At 34.2% G+C, this 23,294-nt stretch overlaps 1 protein-coding gene across 1 annotated transcript; it reads right to left on the reverse strand.

The window, feature by feature from the left end:
* Positions 1-20,600: 20,600 nt before the first annotated feature.
* On the reverse strand, positions 20,601-20,924 carry LOC132293640 (flowering-promoting factor 1-like protein 3). The gene has a single exon (XM_059791227.1). The coding sequence runs from the start codon at positions 20,922-20,924 to the stop codon at positions 20,601-20,603; it is 324 nt and encodes a 107-aa protein (XP_059647210.1).
* Between the last annotated feature and the right edge of the window lie 2,370 nt (positions 20,925-23,294).

A 23,294-nucleotide genomic window follows, 5' to 3' on the forward strand; every position in this document is an offset into this window, starting at 1 on the left:
CACCAACAATTTGTCAACTTAGCCCACTTGGATAGCTCGGATGAGGTCTTTGGCTAGAGTTAATGCGATCCATGTGAAACCTAGAGTTAATAATCCTAATGAGCAATTTTCTCATAAGCTGAAATCCTGGTAATATTTGCTATTATCTACTTGTAATAAGTTGTCAGTAAAATGTTTTACATTGAAAAATAATCTCCAATAGGCCTTTTTACATGAAAAAAATCCTTTTCCTAATTTTAATTTTTAGTGTTTGGTTGATATTTTGAAATTTTTATTTTTTTTATTTTTTTTAATCAATTCTTAAGGGGGAACAAAAAAAAAATAAAAATAAATAAAACACGAGAGAAGTAGAAGGGGCTCTCTTTATCTTTTAAAATTTTATCACAAATGTAGTTTATTATATTATTAGATTATTGAAAGGACGAAAATGTCCTCCGCTGAATTGGACGGACACTTCACACAGGACACGCCATGTCACACAGGACGCGCCATGTGTCAACAACATAAACCTGATCCACAAGGTTAGATGGGCCGCGCAGATTGGATAGGCCCACATGAGCGAACGACAAACAGACTGGATCGGCCCAAAAGGAAAGAGAGGCCTATTAACCCAAAGATTGGAGATCAAGCAAAGAAAAATAGGGTACGACAGAATGTGTATAAATAGAACAAGAAGAGGAAAAAAGAGGCAAAGTGTTTGGTATATGAGAAAACTTTCAATCAATAGAAATAAAATATTATTGTACGCACACTTTCGAGTAGATCAATTCCTTCGAACTTTATTAGCACCTTGCTACCCTCATTGCGGACTGTGTTGACGTTGCCGAGCCTTCTTAGCATGTGCGCTTGTCTAAGGCAGGATCGATGGACCTTTTCTGGCTCGTCATCTCCCTCTGGCCTTCCATGGATCGCATTAATGATCTGAACATGTTGCCCTTCATGGGGGTGGGCTCTAGGATTTCCCTTAGCGTGATCGTTTGGGCATGCCTGCTCTTTCACCATTAAGTAGTTACCTAGCTCTCCCTTGGCAATTAGTGCCTTAACTTGTCTCCTCAAGTTTCAGCATTCATTCGTCTGATGCCTAAAGTCATTGTGAAAGGCACAGTGTTTGAATTGATCCCTTTGCTTAAGCGGCTACTTGATAGGCGGTGGTGGTCAGAATTTTCCCTTATTCTCTTGGTACAATCGCACCAGCTTTGTCTTGAGAGGGGTAATTGTCTCATCCTCCCACTATCTTTTCTTAGCTCTCCATGGAGTTGCTTGTGGTTGTGAGATTGGAGCTCCCTAAGTGTTCATCCTGTCCTTGGTCCTGTTTTCCACAGTGACCATTGTTGTTCTTTACAGGCAGACCGCCTCCTCTTCCTCTAAGTGTATGTAAATTTGCGCCCTTGAATTGAGTATCCCCATAGTTGGTCGGGTTTTCTTCACTAAGGATTTATGAAATTTGGTTCCTCCGATAACGCTTCGACTGCTGCGATTTGATGACAATTGTCCACCATGCTCATTTCTAGGTTGAATCTGGTAAGGAAATCCTGAAATCGTTCACCATTTTGTTGTCTTATGGTGAACAAACTAGATATGGTTTTCTTAACTTGCTGGTTGCCGAAGTATTGGCCTACGAACAGATCACAGAGCCTTCGGAAACCACTGACCAATCATTTCGTAAGTGTTTGAACCAGCTGAGTGCTGGTTCGGTGAGACTCGTTGGGAATACCTTGCACATTAGGGTATCATCTTCAGTATCTAGAGCCATTTGTAATTAAATGTGGTACACATGCTTTGTAGGGTCTTTAGTTCCATCAAATGGTGTAAACGTTAGAATGGTGAACTTCTTCGGCCTCAGGGATCAGATGATCTCTTCGATCGGTAAAAGGAGACTCGACTGTTTGGGCAGATGCCTGGGCGACCTTGTCAGCCAACAATGGAGCCTTTGGTTCCCATTCTTGCTCTTTTACATATTTTCGGTTGTGAGTCCTTGGATTAGACTTGAAAATTTTGTCGAATGTCTGGTCTTCAGTCGATTCCTTTGGCGCTGAGAGGTGAGTTTCTATACGTTCCTCCTCCTGAGACTTCTCCTCCAGGATGATCTCTTTGCGCTGCGGATCCACATATGTGGATCCCATCCGATCCAATTACTGGTGAGCATCATCCTCGCTTGCGCCCACAACCTCCACTGGTGGATGCAGAAGCGGTGGCATATCTCTTTGCTCAATCATGGATCTGAGCTCCGCATTCTCCCGCCTTAGGATTTCAACGAGCTACATTAGCTCGTCATGTCTGGTTCGTTCGTTTTTGTTTTGTTGGTGTGAGCTTCCTTCTCTGATCATAGTTCCCGACCAGAGCTGAGTCATGATTCAATATGGAAATCGATTGATCTTCGTCCTTCGTTTCCCACATATGTTGCCAAAGTGTGCATACAAGATTATTTTCTTTCCATTGATAGAAAGTTTTCTCATACACCAAACACTCTGCCTAGCTCTTTTTTCCGCTTCTTATTCTATTTATACACATTTTGTCTTACACTATTTTTGTAACGACCCTTAAACTGATACCATTTAAAAAAAAAAAAAAAATTTGGCATGACCTCCGCTAAAAGTGGTCCTACAATAACCTGTTCAAATGAAAAAAATGCTACGGCCTTTCAAGACCAATCCAACCTGCCCTAACACACAATACAAAAGAAATATATTACATTTTCTAATACCACAACATTAACAACCTCCCTAAGTTAGCCCATCGTCGTCATCTTATTCAACTTAAGCATTTACATAGTCTCGATTTACAACAAAAATAATCAAAGATCTTAGTTATGTTATAGGGCCATGATTTGCAAAAATGAATACTCTTTTACATAGTTTAAGACTATACCAAAAAAATGGGCTAAGATACAAAAGATAATAAAATACAACTCCTAATATTCTTTAAGCTTGCGGGGGATTGTCATCCGCCACTTCTTTCCCGTTTCCTGAAAAAAAAATTTAAATAAAAGGGGTGAACAAAATTGCTCATTAGGTGGTGCCTAAGACACACCTCTTGTATCCCCGTGAATCCAAATAAGGAATAGGACAATAGGAATCAGGGTTATACTATGTCGGGAAAGTACAACATTAAATCCAATCTCAGCATACACAATATGATGCTATGATATGCAATGCATACCAATGTCGCTCCCCATTTTCAACATTCAAATCCATCACTTTCAAACTGTTAATATAACCTGCCCTTTGGTGACCCCGCAGCGACACGAGAGAAGGATTGGCTAGTGTCCCTGACCCTTGGTACCCCCGCGGCGTCATTTTGGGCCCAGCTAGCTCAACCACGCTAGGGCAATCTCCCTAGTTCCCTCAAGGCTATATTAACACTCCGGCCCTTTGGTACCCCCTCGGCGATCGGGTTTTCACAAAAGACTTTAAACAAAACTTCTTCCCAAAATTCTCCTTTTTCATTTCAAAACATTTTTTCCCATTTTCATGCTCAATGTTAGTGCATGGATTCTGATAAACGCTGAAAAGTACACTTTTAAACCCCTTAAACTTGAGTATTCTAGGTCCTTTATCTATCTTATTTTCCCGTTTTAGACTAATTTTGTATTATTTTCCTTTTTAGGTCAATAAAGCTAAAATGGGCTAAAAATGGTTTCTTAAGGCCTTTTTGGAGTCAAACTAAGTCTTGGTGAGAATTCAGAACAAAAAGAGGCTGATTTAGAGCAAAAAGAGGCTGATGCTGAAAAGCTGCCAAGTGAGATCGATCGTGAGATCGATCAGAAAAGTGAGATCGATCAAAGTTGGATTGATCAAAAATCAAAGTTGGATCAATCGAACTTTTACTGAAAGTTGGATCGATCGAAAATCAAAGTTGGATCGATCGAAGATTGCTGGCAGCGAGTTGTCTTATTCCGTGCGCGCCCAAAAGTCCATCTATCACATAGTACGGGATTAGATATTTTTGGGGCTATATTCCTGATTTAGTGACTAAGAAAAAGACCTTCTATATAAAGGGAAGTGACCCATTTGTAAAGTAGCTTTTGATCTTTTTATTTTTTACATTGTAATTTTTATTTTTCTCTCTAGAAAAGTTAGAGATTAGGGTTAGAAGAAAAGGGAGAAGTGGAGGCACATCTCAAGATCCATCTCTAGACCACTCTCTCTCTCCATCTCTAGAGCTTCAAAGAAGAAGAAGAAGAAGAGGAAGAAGAAGATGGAGCCATATTTGGAGCTTGATTCCATAACCACATCCACCTCCTCCATGATTGGTTAGATTTATACTTAGGGCTTGGATGAGCCCTAGTTCTTGTGTAATCTAAACCCTTGTATTTCTATTTTTGAGGATTTATATATATTATTGTGATTAGTGCTCTAGCTTTGTGAATTTAATGAATCTTGGTATATTTCTATGAATTCTATGGTTTAATTATTCCTATTAACTCTTTAATTTATTTACATGTCTATGTGTGATTAAATTAGAAATTATTTCTTACATGATTCATATGGATTAATTCTTCCTATTAATTCTCTATGTGATTACATGTTGTCTTATGTGTGATTATTTGGGAATTGATCTCTACACTAGTTTTTCTATATTAATTGCATGTCTATGTGTGGTAGATTGAGAATCTAGTGATGGCTAAGCATGGGTTTTCATTGAATGAGTTTGTCAATTGATTTGATGGTTTATACTTATACTTGATGGGTTGTTCTACAATTTAATTCATGCTTGTAGGTAGGTGGACAATCTATGCTTGCTTAGATATTCCATGGTTTATTATTGTAAATTCCATGATTCTCTAGATTGATGTGTGCTAAAATTGTTGCTACTTAGATGGGTCATGCTTAAAATTGATGGGTTGTGCTATACTTAGTTTAGGTAGACAATTCATACATAAATTAGATGGTCCATGCTTAATATTGCAAATTCCATGATTCTCTAGATTGATGTGTTCTACAATTGTTGCTACTTAGATGGGTCATGCTTAAAATTGATGGGTTGTGCTACACTTAGTTTAGGTAGACAATTCATACATAAATTAGATGGTCTATGCTTAATATTGCAATTGGTAGTCGCATTTTGTTCACAACAATGTATTTCCCATTAATGGAAAGCAAGTGGTTAATTACATGAGCTTAGTGGTGATTCCAACACCCTAAGACCTCTCTTCATATCTCTTAAATCCCTATCTCTAACTAGTTTACTTTACTTGCATTTTAATTTCGTTGCACCTTAATTTAATCAAATCAATCTCTATCTTTTGCAATCTTGTGATACGCTAGAGTGGAAGTTAAATTCCAACACGTATAATCCCTTGGGACGATCCCTACTCACTTTTGCTACTTTAGTAGTAGTGTTGGTAGTGGTCTTTATAAATTTAAACTTGACCCAAAAGGCTTTTGTTGAGCCGCACATTCACTACATTATTTTGGCGTATATTAAGCGGCCCTTTGTCAAATTTTGGCGCCGTTGCCGGGGATTGATGGTTTTGTTGGAATTAAACTAGACAATAGTGTTCATTCGATTGCTTCTATTTTTATTTTATTTTCCATTGTATATTCTTTTCTCTTGTTCTCATTATTATTTGTTCAATTAGTACTTGACTACAAGGAAGGCAAACTTTGGACCTTGAAGCAATCATTGGAGCTTAAAGCTAAAATTAAAATTTGAAGTTGCTTAAGGACTGCTGTGAGCAATTCTTGGAACTCTTGTAGTTTAATTGCTTCATTTCTTGGCATGCTTGTGATAGCCCTTGTTGAGGCTAATTTTAATTGCTTTATCTTTGTCCAAGCATAGACCCTTGTTGAGGCCATTATTTGTTGCATTTGGGTTTTAATTGTGAATGGAGGAATTGTTTGATCCAAGTTTGGGGGGAAATTACATCCCTTCACCTTATGCTCCTCCATCATATTTTAATTCTTATGAGATTGAGTCCACTTCATTTCATGCATCATCTTATTATGGACTTGATCACTCATTTAATCTTTCTTATGACTATTACCCTCCCCCATATTTTATGAAGAACCAACTCCACCAGCTTCTAGGTACTCACCCGGATTTGAAGAAAAAGTATTAGCTTTACTTGATGTGCATATTTCACAAACTCCACTTATTAATTATCATTCTCAAACTTTAGCCAATCTTGAAGCTCAAGTTGAACAAATTGCAAGTACTCTTTCTCGTCAAGAGGAGGAAGAAGAGGCAAATGAAAAAATGGCAAGAACTTCAATGTATATAGATGAGGATGATGAGAGTGAAGAGGATGAAACAAGTGAGCTAATGCCTAGCACTCTATCTTATGTAGAGGAGGAAGTGGCAAGTGAGTTAGTGGCTAATCCAATAGAGCATAACATGATTAATAATGACTTTCCTTGTTTTGATTATGATCTTATCTTGGACATTGCTACTCTAGCGAGTGAGGAGACGTTGACCACACTTGAAGTAGGAAAGAAGGAAGAGGAACTTGTTGAAGAGGGCCTTCCTTCTATTATCTCCAAAGACTCTCTTGAGACATGCCTTTTTGAAATATATAATAATTGTGGTTTTGACTTTGAAAACTTCAAAAATGAAGTGAACTCTCTAATGGACTCCTTAGCCAACTTAGAAGGTGAGGAGATAGTTATTTTTGAGGAAGAGAAAAATGATGAAGAGAAGGTGTTTCTTGATATTCCAAATGAGTCTTTGAAAGACAATGCCTCACCAATTATCAAAGTGAATGATCCTTTGAATGTGTTTCAAGAACATAACAAAGAGGCAAGCCTAACCATGATTGATTTTGTTTTCAAGACCGTGGATAAAAGGAACAATATCATCTCTTTTCAAGTCATTCTTTAGGAGGATGATTTCTTTGTCATAAGCAAGGCATCAAATGAGAAAATGCAAAAGAGTGTCAATAAGGATGTTTCATATCCAGTTTTTGATTCATTTGATTAGTGAGTTGACCCAACGTCTTGCTAGAGACGTTAAACACTAGTATTCGTAGAGTTTCAAAACTCTATTCTTCCCTCATTTCTATTTTAAATTTCATTTCTTGTGACGTCTAGATATTTATTTTGGGTTCATATGCATTGCTAGGAACTCTGGTTAGGATTGCATGAGCTTTCATGTTGAAATTGAGCATTTTGCTTAAGTTCGATCGATCTCAAATGAGAGTTCGATCGATCGAACTTCATTCCTGTAGCAAACCTGCATCCAAATCACTCTTTGTCTCATCGATCCAAGAAAATCTTCAGATCTCAGTTCTCTGTTAGATTGATCAGAACACCTTCGATCGATCCAAACTCCAAGTTCGATCGATCTTGAGTTCCCACGCTTAGAAAAATTTTGAGCCTGCATAAACCTGCATATTTCAGTTCTCTGTCCCATCGATCGAAAGTATTTCAAGATCGATCTGAAGTTCTTCGATCGATCCAACTTCATCATTGGATCGATCTTAAGTTCCAACACTTAGAAAAATTTTAAACCCAAAAACCTGCATATTTTCACCTCTCTGTCAGATCGATCGAGCATTTTGTCAGATCGATCGAACATGTCTGCAGGTTTTGAAAATTTATTTTTACTTTTACTTTTATTTTTATTTATTTTTATATTTCAAAAATTCCAAAAATATTTATTTTATTTTATTTTGTTTTTCATTAAAAAAAAAAATTCTTTTATTCTATTTTATTTTATTTCCAAAAAAAAAAAAAAAAATCCAAAAATATTTTGTTTAACTTTAATTTTTAATTTCGAAAAATAAAAAATAAGAAAACTTATTTCTTTGCATTCTTTATTTTCTTGCATTTTTATTTCTTGCCTTTTTATTTTTGTTTGTGTACATATTTGTTTTGTCTAAAAAAAAAAGAAAAAAACTGTTTTTCAAAGAAGCATTCCGTCTTGTTAGATACGTTAAACTTAGTACCCATATGACAGATTGTGTCATTTATCTCTTGTATCATACATGTTCATTTTTATTTTTATTTCTTTATTTTTCTTGCATTTTGTTTCATTGTACATACTTTCAAAAAAAAAAAAAAAAAATCCAAAAATATTTTGTTTAACTTTAATTTTTAATTTCGAAAAATAAAAAATAAGAAAATTTATTTCTTTACATTCTTTATTTTCTTGCCTTTTTATTTTTGTTTGTGTACATATTTGTTTTGTCTAAAAAAAAAAAACGGTTTTTCAAAAAGCATTCCGTCTTGTTAGAGACGTTAAACTTAGCACCCACATGACACATTGTGTCATTTATCTCTTGTATCATATATGTTCATTTTTATTTTTATTTATTTATTTTTCTTGCATTTTGTTTCATTGTACATACTTTCAAAAAAAAAAATTACATTTTTTATTTCATTGCATTTTCATTTATTACATTTTTATTTCTTTGCATTTTATTATGTGTGTGTGTATATACTTGTTATGTCATAAAAAAAAAATGAAAAATAAAAAGTAAGAAAATTTTGTATATACTTGCATTGTACATATTATTTTTATTTCTTGCATGGTACATATTGTTTCATTGCATTTTACCTTCTTTAATTGTCTTTTTATATTTTGTTGATGCATTTTATTCTTCGTTTTTCTTGCATTTTGTATATACTTACTTTTATTAAATGAAAAAAAAAAAAAAAAAATCACCATTGTGCCCTTATGTGTAGCCATGCATACTTTATGATTTATTTTGGGCTTGATCTCATATCTTTGTTGCATCTTATGCTATATTGCCTTAGAATGCTTGATTATTCTTATCCCATTTGATATTTGATGTGAGTTTGCTAGTGTGGTTATTCAAGTAGGTTGTTGATTCCAAGTTTGGGGGAGACGTCTTTCGAATTGGATCACTACCGGGCTTTATGTCTACATCACCATGGTATACTCTTTCCATCTTTTCCATTGTTCTCATTGCACATTGAGGACAATGTGCAGTTTAAGTTTGGGGGTAAGGTGTCTTGTTGCATTCTACTTAAAGTTGAACTTTAAATGTATGATTGAGATTTAAGATCCATGTTAGCGATGATTTTGATCTTTTGAGGACTATATTGCTTAGAATTTAAAAATTGCATGACTTGAGAGTCCAATATTTCTTGTATGCCTTGTGGAAGCCATTTAGGAGTAAATTTTTCGCAAGATTGATATCTTGCTTGCACTTGTGGTCTACATCATCTTGATTCTGTTATTGTTTTGAGATTCATTCTAGGATTCTACACTAGCACAGGCGCACACTAGCATTCATTTATGGAGTACATGCTTTGTTGATTATTGAATTGGTTATATCCCAATTGGGCTAGTAGTGCATTGAAAGCTTTCATTCTTGATAAAGGTGGATAACAACCCCTTTTCACTAAGTAGCCGGGATTCTAGTCTCATCAAGCACTGAACTTCTCGCGCCGAAAGGTGGAGGGCCCAAACTCTAGGTTAATACTTGGAAAAAAAAAAAAGAGCAAAAGCAAAAACAATAAAAAGTGAGGACTTCTCCCAAATGGTGAGAAGTGAGAAATGATTAGATGGAGGTTGTCTTGATTTGTAGCCTAGTTGATTTGAGCTTGTAAGTCCGTAAGGGTGTTTGAACGCCTAATGCCTTAAAGCCGTCTAGTTTGGGAGTCATTGACCTAACACTCGACCTCATGAATCACTAGAAAGCTTAATATATCAACACATTGCACCATGCTTCCATTTTTGATCCTTAGGATTAAAAAAAAAAAAAAAAAAAAAAAAAAAAAAAAAAAAATCGAGTGGAAAGAATAAGTGCACCTAGAACAATAAAGTTTTAATAAAAGGTCCACTTTTTATCTTGATGATCAGTACTAGATTTGTGTGCTAATTTGAGGGTAATGATGTGATTAATTCTTTAGTTGGCTAAGATAGCAATATATTTGATGCCGGTCCACTCAAAAAGGATTCTAGAGTTGTTTTAATTTGCATGATCATTTTCTTGATGTGTGGAGGACCATATTTGTTTGCTTGATGTTGAGATTTTGGGAAATTGCTTGGAAATGGTTGAAAAATTGCATACTTAAAGTAATTTTCTCCCAATGCTTGTTTGCAATATTGGTGCCTCTTTTGAAAGAATGAGCTTAATGTTTGTGGGTATCATTTTTGGAAACCCTCACGAGACTTCACTCGTCCACTAGGGGTAACCTAGGGGTGATAAGCGCCGAATATTGCATATTCAAGCGCCCTTAATTGCATTAGTTAAGTCCATTGTTCGTTTAATTGTGTAGATTACTTTCATTTGTATGTTTTTGTGCATTTTCAGGTTCAATTGCAATAAAGGAGCAAGAAGGGTGTTTTGTAGAGTTTTTTAATATCAAGGTGCCAATTCTGAAATTCTGGCAGCAGTGAAGCCCAAACTTTGTTTGCCATTTTGACCTACCAAACTCGAGAACTGGACTTCCCTTTTCACATGAAAGATTTAGAGCTCTGAATCAGCTTTCCAAATATTTAAGCGGTTCATCATTCGGAGTTCGGAGCAGAAAGTTATGATCTTCTTATTAGAGGTGCTCAGAACTGCCTGGCAGCAATGAGTTTCTGCCTTGCTCTTCAATTTCGACCAACCAGACTTGATAATTAGATCTTTACCAAAACATAAAGTTTTTAGAGCTCTGAATTAGCTTTCCAAATATTCAAACGGTTCATCATTCAGAGTTCGGAGAGCAAAGTTATGGCTGTTTTACCAAAGTAGGTCCGGGCGAAGCAAAGCAAGCATGGAGCAATCTGCTCCATTTTCGAGTGCTCGAGGCCCTATTTCGAGTACTCGAAATTCAGGCAGATTGCACTTCGGAAATGGCTCATTTCAGCCACTTGTGCATTGGGTTCCTCATTTCTACTTACCTTCTTTATGGAGTGGTTGGAAATGTTTTTGGAGGGAGGAGAGAGAGCCTTGGTTAGGGTCTTGATCTAGATAAGAGGGAAGCAAAGCCACAGAATGGGATAAGCTTCATTTTGAGAAGATAGAGGAGAGATAAGAGAGTAAGAAAGAGGAGTTCTTCAAGCCAACACAAGGGAGCACGAAAATGGAGTTGGAGGCCTTGCTTCCTCCTTCATCTAGAGCTACCATGGGTAACTAAACCTCTTTTTAGGGAGTTGATGTAACCCTTGTCAAGTAAATATGTATTAATTGTGTTTATATTTGGGGAACTTTGCATTTATGTAACAAGTTGTCTAATCTAGAGATACACTTTGATGTATTTGTGTTTCATTCCATATTTAATCTTGTAGAGACTCTTATCTTGTCTTAGAAATTGTTTCTTCATGATTATGCTACTTACATCTTTATAGTGAGAATGAAGATGAGATTATACAATGGTTTTAATGGCATGTTGTTTAAGAAATTTGATATTCCATGGCTTAGGGAAACCTTTGATGGATTATGGCTTAGTTCTTGACTTCATGTGCACTTACCACACAAATTGAGGACTTTGATAGTTCATAACTTAGGAAGGATACTTCATTCTATACCCTAGTTTAGATAGATGACTTATGCCAACCTTGGATGGATTATATTTAATTCTTGAATGTGTGAACTTCTTGAAGATATTGTAGTTGTCTTGCATTTCTACATATCACGATTGCATGTATACTTTGTTCCCTAAGTTAATTGCAATTAGGCATGTTTATATGGCTTGTGGTGAAGTCAATTCCCTAGTCTCTTCTCTATTGTTCTATCTCTTTACTTCCTAGCACACTATTGTTTTATGCACTTTGAATTCCTAGTTTAGTGACTATCAAACAAACCCTTATTACCCCTTATCATTCTAAGAACAATTCTAGACTCTTAGGTTGCCATAGATTAGCGCAGTCCCAGTGGTTCGACTTACCCGACCAATAGCCCTATTTTACAATGATTCGTGCTATTGCGAAGGTTGATGTTAATTGACCAACCGATCAAGTGGTTTAAAAAGCATGTTGCATATGCTAAGTGCAATCGTGTTCCCTACGAAAGTGGTGTTATCCTTTTATTGCTTTTTAGTTATAGTTGTTTAGTTGTTCATTTCATTTCTTTACTTCGTAATTCATTGCTAGGGACTAGCAATATTTAAGTTTGGGGGTGTGATGAGCGTTGAAAAATACACTTTTAAACCCCTTAAACTTGAGTATTCTAGGACCTTTATCTATCTTATTTTTCCGTTTTAGACTAATTTTGTATTATTTTCCTTTTTAGGTCAATAAAGCTAAAATGGGCTAAAAATGGTTTCTTAAGGCCTTTTTGGAGTCAAACTAAGTCTTGGTGAAAATCCGGAGTAAAATGAGGCTGATTTGGAGCAAAAAGAGGCTGATGCTGAAAAGCTGCCAAGTGAGATTGATCGTGAGATCGATCAAAGTTGGGTTGATCGAAAATCAAAGTTGGATCGATCGAAGATTGCTGGCAACGAGCTGTCTTATTCCGTGCACGCCCAAAAGTCCACCTATCACATAGTACGGGATTGGATATTTTTGGGGCTATATTCCTGACTTAGTGACTAAGAAAATGACCTTCTATATAAAGGGAAGTGACCCATTTGTAAAGTAGCTTTTGATCTTTTTATTTTTTACATTGTAATTTTTATTTCTCTCTCTAGAAAAGTTAGAGATTAGGGTTAGAAGAAAAGGGGGAAGTGGAGGCACATCTCAAGATTCATCTCTAGACCACTCTCTCTTTCCATCTCTAGAGCTTCAAAGAAGAAGAAGAAGATGGAGCCATATTTGGAGCTTGATTCCATAACCACATCCACCTCCTCCATGATTGGCTAGATCTATACTTAGGGCTTGGATAAGCCATAAGTCTTGTGCAATCTAAACCCTTGTATTTTTATTTTTGGGGATTTATATATATTGTTGTGATTAGTGCTCTAGCCTTGTGAATTTAATGAATCTTGGTATATTTCTATGATTTCTATGGTTTAATTCTTCCTATTAATTCTTTAATTTATTTACATGTCTATGTGTGATTAAATTAGGAATTATTTCTTACATGATTCATATGGATTAATTCTTCCTATTAATTCTCTATGTGATTACATGTTGTCTTATGTGTGATTATTTGGGAATTGATCTCTACACTAGTTTTTCTATATTAATTGCATATCTATGTGTGGTTGATTGAGAATCTAGTGATGGCTAAGCATGGGTTTTCATTGAATGGGTTTGTCAATTAATTGATGGTTTATACTTATACTTGATGGGTTGTTCTAAAATTTAATTCATGCTTGTAGGTAGGTAGACAATTTATGCTTGCTTAGATATTCCATGGCTTATTATTGCAAATTTCATGATTCTCTAGATTGATGTATGCTAAAATTGTTGCTACTTAGATGGGTCATGCTTAAAATTGATGGGTTGTGCTTTACTTAGTTTAGGTAGACAATTCATACATAAATTAGATGGTCCATGCTTAATATTGCAAATTCCATGATTCTCTAGATTGATGTGTGCTACACTTGTTGCTAATGGGTCATGCTTAAAATTGATGGGTTGTGCTACACTTAGTTTAGGTAGACAATTCATACATAAATTAGATGGTTCATGCTTAATATTGCAATTGATAGTCGCATTTTGTTCATAATAATGTATTTCCCATTAATGGAAATCAAGTGGTTAATTACTTGAGCTTAGTGGTGATTCCAACACCTTAAGACCTCTCTTCATATCTCTTAAATCCCTATCTTTAACTAGTTTACCTTACTTGCATTTTAATTTCATTGCACCTTAATTTAATCAAATCAATCTCTATCTTTTGCAATCTTGTGATACGCTAGAGTGGAAGTTAAATTCCAACATGTATAATCCCTTGGGACGATCCCTACCCACTCTTGCTACTTTAGTAATAGTGTTGGTAGTGATTTTTATAAATTTAAACTTAACCCAAAAGGCTTTTCTTGAACCGCACATTCAGATGTGTCTATTCCATGTCCATGTTTATCATCCTACAACTAGCTCAATTTTAATTAACAAAACATGATTCACAATAATTTGTAAGGAAATTACAACATACTTTCACACAATAAAATCTAGCATGATAGGCATATGAAAATCACACTTAGGCGTGCTTTTCACATAGATCATTTAATACACATAATTACACAATTAACATATATGCACAAGAACCAAACAATTTACTAGATTCTATACAAATTAATTATGCTAAACAACAATTTAAGAGGAGTTAACTCACTAAAGCACAAGATTGTATGGATTAAGAACCCCTACCTTAAATGTGATGCAAAACCCTCAAATGGGTCTCAAATTTCAAAAATCCTAGGGGGTACCAAAACTGAAATTGCTGGTATGGATTCGAAGGCCTAGTTATGGGTTTCGATTTGCCACAAACAGCTACCAAAAACTCCAAGTATTGTGGGAGAAATCTAGACTTGAAGTTTGGTACAAAATGAAAAAGAAAATGCAGAAGAAAAGGGAGGCAGAGAGAGTCACGGCAGAGTGAGAGAGCTTTGAGAGACCAAGGGGTTTCTAGACAACAATTGTAAGTGGGTGGTGGGTCCCACCACCATTTTTGACTTTTCCTTTTTCTAACTTACACCACATACATATACATATATATACTTATTTATACATATACATATATATATATATATATATATATATAATTAAATCATAACATTACAATTTTCCTTTGCTCAAGCTCCGATCTTTGGGTTGTTGGGCCTCTCTTTCCTTTTGAGCCAATCCAGTCTGTTTGTCGTTTGCTCATGTGGGCCTACCCGATTTGCGCAGCCCATCAAACCTTGTGAATTAGGTTTATGTTGGTGACACGTGGTGCGTCCGGGGTGATGTGTCAGTCCAATTCAGCGGAGGACATTTTCGTCCCTTCAATTATATATGTCTGTTTAAAATGATTAGTTTATTATATTAGTACATTATGTTTGTTTAAAATGATTCACATAAAACTTGGAGAGAGTGTAAATTAAATCAAAAAATCTATAATGAGATTTTTTTTTTTTTTTTTTTTTTTTTTTCCGGTAAATAAATCTATAATGAGACTTGCAATAAGTTACTTGAAAAGGAAAAATAAGAGGAAGAACAAGTTACTCGAAAAGGAAAAAGAAGAGGAAGAATTACTGAAAAGACTTGAGCTGCCCTGCATGTACATGTATACATAATGTATACTTGTGCGTCAAAATATCTTGGTGATATGAGTTTTGAGTGTCAATTAAGAAAAATTAATATTAAAAATCTAATATTCGAGTTAACTTCTAAGAAAATTAGAGTAAGGTTGATTCAGGTAAAAGTCAATATTAGAAGCTCAATAGGCAAAATTGCCTAGATAAAAGAATTCACGTTCTCTGATTTACTTATTTATTTAAAAATTTAACTAAACACAAACATATTTATAATATTGCTCTATTGGTTTGAAAACTCAACTTCCCTATCCAATCATCCGATCGAGCTAATACCCATTATTGAAATAATTACTGTTCTCCGAGTTACTTTTATTGTTTTCTAAAAAATTGTGTAAAATATTTTTACAGTCAACTAAACACTTGAAAATGCTTCCAAAAATTAAACATTTTCCACCAAAAGAAAGGGAACATAGGCTATCCAACCATCTCCGAACCCTTTTATGAAACATGAATACATAATGCGACTATTTTATTAGCATTCTAAAGTCATGACTTGCCAAACTCAATTGACTTCCATAACATCTTTTTCAGTTTGCGCGCGCGAACACACACACTCATTATATATATATATATATAACCGCCCCAATTAACTTCTCACGTTGGACTCTTAAACCCCATGAAATTAAGGTGGGCGCCTAAAAAAGCATTGGTTAGAACATGCCTAACTAAGAAAATTGTAACTAATTCAAGAATATTATAATAAATATATATATATATACACATACACACACACACACACACACACACATATATATATATATATATAGGACTTCATTAGGCTAGCTACATAATTAAATTATTGTGTGGAAAGTTCTATGCTGTCCATGTGATGCACATTCGTAATCAAGTGTTCTTAGAAGTATGTCTCTCTTTTAATTGGTTGGAAATTTAACAACCCTGTTAGAGAATCTTTGTCAAAAAGGGAAGGTTTAAAAAACATTTGCCCCCATCCCTCCCACTTCCAAATATATATATATATATATATATATATATATAGCATGTAGCAACTCAACATATGCGTGGGTGTTTAGTGCAATTTAACCTCACTATTATAACTATATATATATAGCATGTAGCAACTCAACATATGCGTGGGTGTTTAGTGCAATTTAACCTCAACATATGCATATGTTGAGGTTAAATTGCACTAAACACCCACGCATATGTTGAGTTGCTACATGCACTCCTCAACTATCAAACATAGTACTTAAGTCCTCAAATTTTTTAAAAAAATGCCTCAAATTGCACCCTTGAGATTGATGACCACTAAGTATCCTATATGAAATTTAAAGGTTCACTTGTGACCCGTTGCCATGAATTTCATTAATAACCAATTCTTCTAAAAGTTCATATGTTGAGGTTAAATTGCACTAAACACCCACGCATATGTTGAGTTGCTACATGCACTCCTCAACTATCAAACATAGTACTTAAGTCCTCAAATTTTTTAAAAAAATGCCTCAAATTGCACCCTTGAGATTGATGACCACTAAGTATCCTATATGAAATTTAAAGGTTCACTTGTGACCCGTTGCCATGAATTTCATTAATAACCAATTCTTCTAAAAGTTCAAAAAATTCCAACATTACCAAACTCTTCTTGACAAATGAGAAATTTTCTTTTCTGAAAGTGAACGCAAACACATACGGAGTATTCATTATCTATAATATTTCTCTGAAGGAATTCGAATTATGCACTTTCCTTTTGATTGAGTAGGTAGAAAAAATCATACCATCCGAGTTAGAGGTTCGATGATTCCTTGATTAATGAGATATCTACATAAATTCTTTATACAATTAAGTTTTGTTAAAAAGTCTAACATAGGGCATCCCTTAATTTCTCCTAATTAACCAACTCTCTAAGTCCACACAATTCGTTCAAAGTGGCCCCGCTCTCAAGTTCCGTACGCGAATTTACGATTTGGGAGTGAATTCGCACAAAATTCGCGAATTCAATTTTTGTAATTCGCGAATTTATTTTCCTAATTCGCTATTTTTATACAAATTCACTTTATACAGCTAAATTTCTTACGGCTGGAACACTTATATTATCATATATGCATTTATTACTTACATTATTATTCAGTATACAAATTAATTACTTAAACTGCGTGTATGCCCAGCTGTATAGCATTGTTATACTATCATATATATATATATATATATATATATATATATATATTTAAAAATATACCATTAAAATGATTTCCAATTGGAGAATATCATAAATAAATCACACATCTATTAGTGAGAAAAATTAACTTATTTGTTACATATATATCATTAATGAAATAAAAAATAAAAAATATATTTACATATATGTGGATTTAAATATATAAAAAAATACAAAATATATATGACATGATTTTATATAATTTTATTTATACTTAATATACAGACGCTCTCAAGACACTCTCACTTTAAAAAAAAAAATTAGAATTTTGACACTACGTGACTTGCCCAACTCCTTGAAAGAAAAAATAGATCATTCATCAATTTTATCATTATAAAAAACAGTTTATTGGACTCTGATAAGGGTGTTAAATTACCAATGTAACCTCACTACTTGGCATGACAATACAAGACAAAAGCATTTGTGGCCATCAAAATCAAACTCATATGAAGACAAATTGAGATCTTCTTGTTCCCATACCCTTAATGGATAGGATGAAAAAAACGGAGGCTCTCTCTTCTCCATCATCCAATTCTGAGTTCATTCAATTCCCTTTGGATGACCTCATGAATTACCTCCTAGTAGTCCTCAAGAGTTAACTCTAGTATGTATACATATATATATATATATACACATATACACACACCGATATAGTCACATGCAAATATATACATATATACATGCAGAGAGATGTTATATAAGCCCATCCAAGGAAGGAGTGGGCTTGGATAGACATGAATAGGAAAGAGCTCTACGCCTTTTTGAATGGGGATCGATTTAAGTATAGCTAGAATTAGACACGTGTTGATAAGCCTCTTATCTACAATGCAGTCTGCCCAGTACGTACATTTACAATACTAGGACCCAGGGATCTCCACCAACTTTGTAGCACATGTTTTTTTGGTTTCTAATTGCACTCAGTTGCATATATAGCTGCTTAAATAAAATATCACGGGTGTATTTCCATGCACAAGCTTACAATTGAGTGGACACACACACACACAAATATATATATATTTAATGTATCCCAAAATTTCCAATACTAATATATAACTAGAATTCGGGCTAAGTCTTGATCTACTTTATTTCATTGTGATTTAGAGTTTACGAGTTTGCAATAAAAAAAATAAAATTTTTATATTTAGAGGTAAGACTGTGTATATCTAACTTTTTTCAAACCTGTACACTAAGTTTGTCATTTCTTTTTTAATATATAACTTGACGGTTATATTATTTTCTTGGTTCAAATCTTTTACTTAGTGAATACATTTATATGGATTAGAATCACCTGGAAGCAAAGAAGTACCACATGGTATTGTATATTTTGTTAAATACGAAGTAGTGATTAAAATGAGAAGTCCGTGAGTCTGACACATTGACTTTTTTATGTGTGTGAACGATAATGCCAATATAAGATAATTAATGTTATTTTCACTCGCATAAATAAAATAGAATAGATCTACTTTTGAACTTTGTATATCACAACTCGCACGAAATCACCAATCACTCTCTAGAAGAATGAGTACTTGATTAAAATGGCATAACTCCTTCAGGATGCGTTATAAATTAGTGGTTGGTGATGCTGTTATGGAGATTATTATTATTATTATGTAGTTGTCATATTGATGCCCAACGAGATGATTGAAGAGGAAGCATTTTCACTACTCAATCACTGTTGACTTTCATAATAAGGAGTGATAATGAGTATCAATGGTAAATTTAATAAATAATGTTATTAAGAGAACTCTTTTATGACAAGAGTCGCGAGATCTCTTTAAAAATTGTTGAATGGATAGATCTATCGAAAGATTTGTTTGATTTTTCATAAATATAAAAACCTTGTAGGATCAATCCGGTAGTAAATAAATAGAGAGTTTACGCTCAGGGGTCTATTAATATCATTACTCAAATTTAACTAAACTTAGCATGTGTACAACACTCTAACGATCGAAATTAAACAGTCAAAGCTGTTCGTCCTGATAATGAAATCAGACTGTAGTCTCAATTAAAAGAGAGTTCATGTTTTTTGTCACAGAATCTCTTGATAATGAAATGAAAAAGTCAAACTCGTTCTTTTATTTTTAAAAATGTATGGCAGTGCTTGTGCTGTTATAGGGATATACAGTGCTTGTAGTCACAAATTGGAGCATGCAAAATGAGAGTTGAGTTTTTCATTTCTTGTCATGGGGTGAACTGCAACTTGACGCTACGGTTCAAACTACTTCTTCTTTTTCCCATTACGAATATAATTTCTATTTTTAGATCTTTCCAGTCAAAATACCTTTTGCACCTTACTATTTCAACTTAGATATACATAAATGCGCACACACACATATATATATATATATACATTGTATGATACACACTTTGATTCATCTCCATAAAATCTGGATAGATATGATACACACTTTAATCACTACGTTGTTAGTAAGCAAAGTTGATGATTGGCTCACTCTAACCTGACATCTCATTAGTACGTCCCTTCATTCTTTAATTTAGTCCACGTAATCAATCATGCATGACAGCCAGTCACAACATATTGCCATGTCATCGTGTATAGCAACATCATTTCTTTGTCAATGAACATTAGCCTAAATGATATGATCTTTCTTTTCTTAAATGATATGATCTTTCTTTTCTCAAAAAGGGATGTTGAGCTGTGCTAGAGGCAATAGCATGGATAATATATATGATCTTTCTTTTTCAAAGGCGACATTGACATCTGCTAGAAGCCATATCATGGGTGTGATCCAAGTGGGTGGCCAGTGGCGCAAGGTCACACCTTATGAAGTATTAAGTCTGAGGTTCGACTCTCACTGAGTGCAAACAATTTCTTAGGTCACGTCTTCATATATACTCAACGATTATCTAGCCTTAGGTGGGGAGATGCTTTCTTGTGGCGAAGCCCCGAATACCCCAAATTAATCTAATATAAATATACCATGAGTGTGTGTCTGTTTCAACTTTCGAAAAATATACTAGTTCTATCTCACTCTCTCACACAAAAAAATAAAAACACAAGAAACCCAATCACACACAAAAAACATATAAACACAAGAAACCCAATCTTCATTGCTGAATTATAACATTATAATTTGCACAACGACACCAAACAGTACCTTATAAGCTACATTAGTTTCTTAACGTGAAGACCAAGCTCCATCAACATCTTCACATACAATAAGACTCATAAGAAACATAGCCAAAAAAAAAAAAAAAGCTAAAAATCAAACTGGACAGACTAAAAATCAACAAACAAACAAAGAACAAATTTAACCCACAAACACAATATATATATATATATATATATATATATATATATATATATATCTCCAAACTTATGTGGACTACATGTCCCTAACTTCAAACATGTTGCGGTTCTTAACAACGATATCGAACATGTGCATGGACTTGAACTTGTTGAAGTCCTTGGGGAGAGAGATGAGATGAACTGTGGATCGTTTGTGGAACTGAAGAAGGTCAGGATCATCGTAGTATCGCTCCCACCCGAGCGACGACAGCTTTTTTTCAAGAACTGTATAAGAAGAAATGACTTCATTACTTGGAAGATGGACTAGCACTTTCCGGCGAGTGCTGGTGCCCATGGACTCGGCTGCCGGGTTCTCGACCAGCCGGACCACCCCATTCTTGAAAACCCAAACACCAGACATTTTGGGAGAGAAAGTGATAATGAGAGTGAAGCTGCTGGTTGGTTACAAGCTTGGAGATGGAGTACTAAGGAGGAGGAATGAGTTGGGGGGGTATTTATAGGGGTAGCCTTGGAATACTATATATGGAAATATAATATTATACTAAATTGGGTCTGAATGAGAGCATGTTTGGGTACGGGTATAGGTAAGGTGGGGTCCATTTAGGGCAAGTCTAAGGATAAATATTCATGGTCAGGGTTATTAGGCAAAAGTATTGTATATTGTGTGGGTATATAATCATCAAATTGTGGGGAATCCAATATCTCTGATTTTCCAAGTCTTTGAACCAAACATGTAAGAGAATCTTAGATTTCTAAAAAAACATTTCAAATTGAGACTTTTCTAGGTAAAAGCTGGTATAACATGACTTCAATGTAATGCTTGCGTAACTATCATTTTATTTTATTTTATTTGGTAGGTAAGGTGAAAATTAATTAGAGTAATATTTCTATACAAGTGAATAGGCTTTTCCTTGTAGTTATTGATGTAGTCTAATAATAAATGAATGCGTATTTTTAATTTAATTACAAAATTAAAAAAATAATAAATAACATAAATGAAACCGAATTGACCAGCTTCATTGGGGGTAGCGTGCATTTGTACTTTATTTATTTTATAATGAAAGGAGATGAATGTGTAAGTGCATGTATTTTTAAAAAATCTAAAATGAAGTCCAAAATAAAACTCTCTCTAATTATTACGAAAAAAAAATATTATTATAACATTGAAAAATGCAATTTCAGGATCTTATAGGATGGAATGTTATGAAAAGATGACATGAAGCACAAGCAAATTAAAATTATTAGGTATTAACTGTTAGACCGTTTTCAATCTGAAAGGGGTCACTGCAAGTTAAAACAGGGTCGTCAAATTGTGCCAAGTAATTTTATAACTTGTCTTATATATATATATATATATATATATATATATATATATATATATTTGATAAAGGAGGCTTAGGATGGAATATATATATATTTGATAAAGGAGGCTTAGGATGGAACCATTCCATCTCACAAGTTGGAGTTGGGATGGTCATGGGATGAGATATATCCATATTTGGAAAGCGGGGGATGTCTCTAGCACGTAGCCATCAATTTTCTTTTTTTTTTTCTTTTCTTTTCTTTTTAGGTAAAAGCTAAGTAGATGTAGCTATCATATTAATACACTTTGTATTTAGTGCATAGTCAAAGAAGATGAGTCTATGTTGATAATTGTGATTAAAAGAATTTCACATAGCCGACATAATTAACTTCTAAATATTTTCAGTTCTAAGGTTGCATTGACAAGAGCTATCACATACGATATTTCACCTTAAAACTATGAAATAGCGTTTTTCTTAACTTCATCGTATATATCATGGATCTAAGTTATTATTTTTCCTACAATTTCAATAATGTGCAATGTGAATCATCATATATGTATATTAAGACTTATGGTTTAGTGGTATATTTCTTCTTTTTATTGTAAAAGGTAAAATGTGTGATTAGCGGTGCAGAAGATGTTAATTGATTAAGTTGTGAATTACTATTTTAATGACCTAGAGGGAGTGAATAGGTCAGCTTGCCCAATCTTCGTGATTAATTAATTTACCTACATTGATGATCAATTAAACATCCACAACTATAAAAATATAAGTTATAAAATAAAACAAGTAAAGTACACCGGATTTTTGAGCGTGGACATCCTAGTTGAAAGAAATCTGACCAATTAGGATGAAAACCACGAGGACTTTCGCAGCCCTGAGTGAAACGATCCACTATTATTAAAGCAAAGTACAATGGACTTTGAATCAGACTCACACATTTTTGATCTACCCAAAAACCAATTGTTGACAGTCTTCTTCGACTTTACAACTCCCCCGCTCAACAACTCTTGACTCCAAACTTACTCTTGATCTCTGTAAAAGAATTGTTGGTAGATCAACCAACATTTCACAAATGTCTTGGTCACTTCAAAGTGTGACCGAAACTTTATTTTCATTCAAAGATGAATTTTGTGAAGGTTTGTAGAAAATCTATTGTTTTGATCAACTTGTAATCTGATGTAAACTTTAAAGAATAACATTACCCCAATCAATCTCATGTTTAAGTATGTGCTCTAAAAAACATACAATTAGACTTCTCTAAAAAAAATCTCAAAAAGCTTCAATATTTATGTAAAGGATAAAAACTTTGATTTTCCAATTTAAGCCATCAATCTCTTTATTAGGGTTTGATAAAGATGTTATTTATAGATATATCTGAGAATCTTTATAACAAGTAAAAAGAGCTTTTAAAATCATGTAGGGACTGCTCTACAAGTTTGGGTAAAAACTGAAAACTAAAAAGT

Source organism: Cornus florida, unplaced genomic scaffold (genome assembly GCF_030987335.1).
Source record: "Cornus florida cultivar Cherokee Brave unplaced genomic scaffold, ASM3098733v1 CherokeeBrave_3.0.0_Hap2_Chr01, whole genome shotgun sequence".
In the NCBI taxonomy this organism is placed as follows: Eukaryota; Viridiplantae; Streptophyta; class Magnoliopsida; order Cornales; family Cornaceae; genus Cornus; species Cornus florida.

Excerpts from the sequence above, each read along its gene's own strand:
- LOC132293640 (XM_059791227.1), bottom strand. The coding sequence starts at position 20,924 with ATGTCTGGTGTTTGGGTTTTCAAGAATGGGGTGGTCCGGCTGGTCGAG.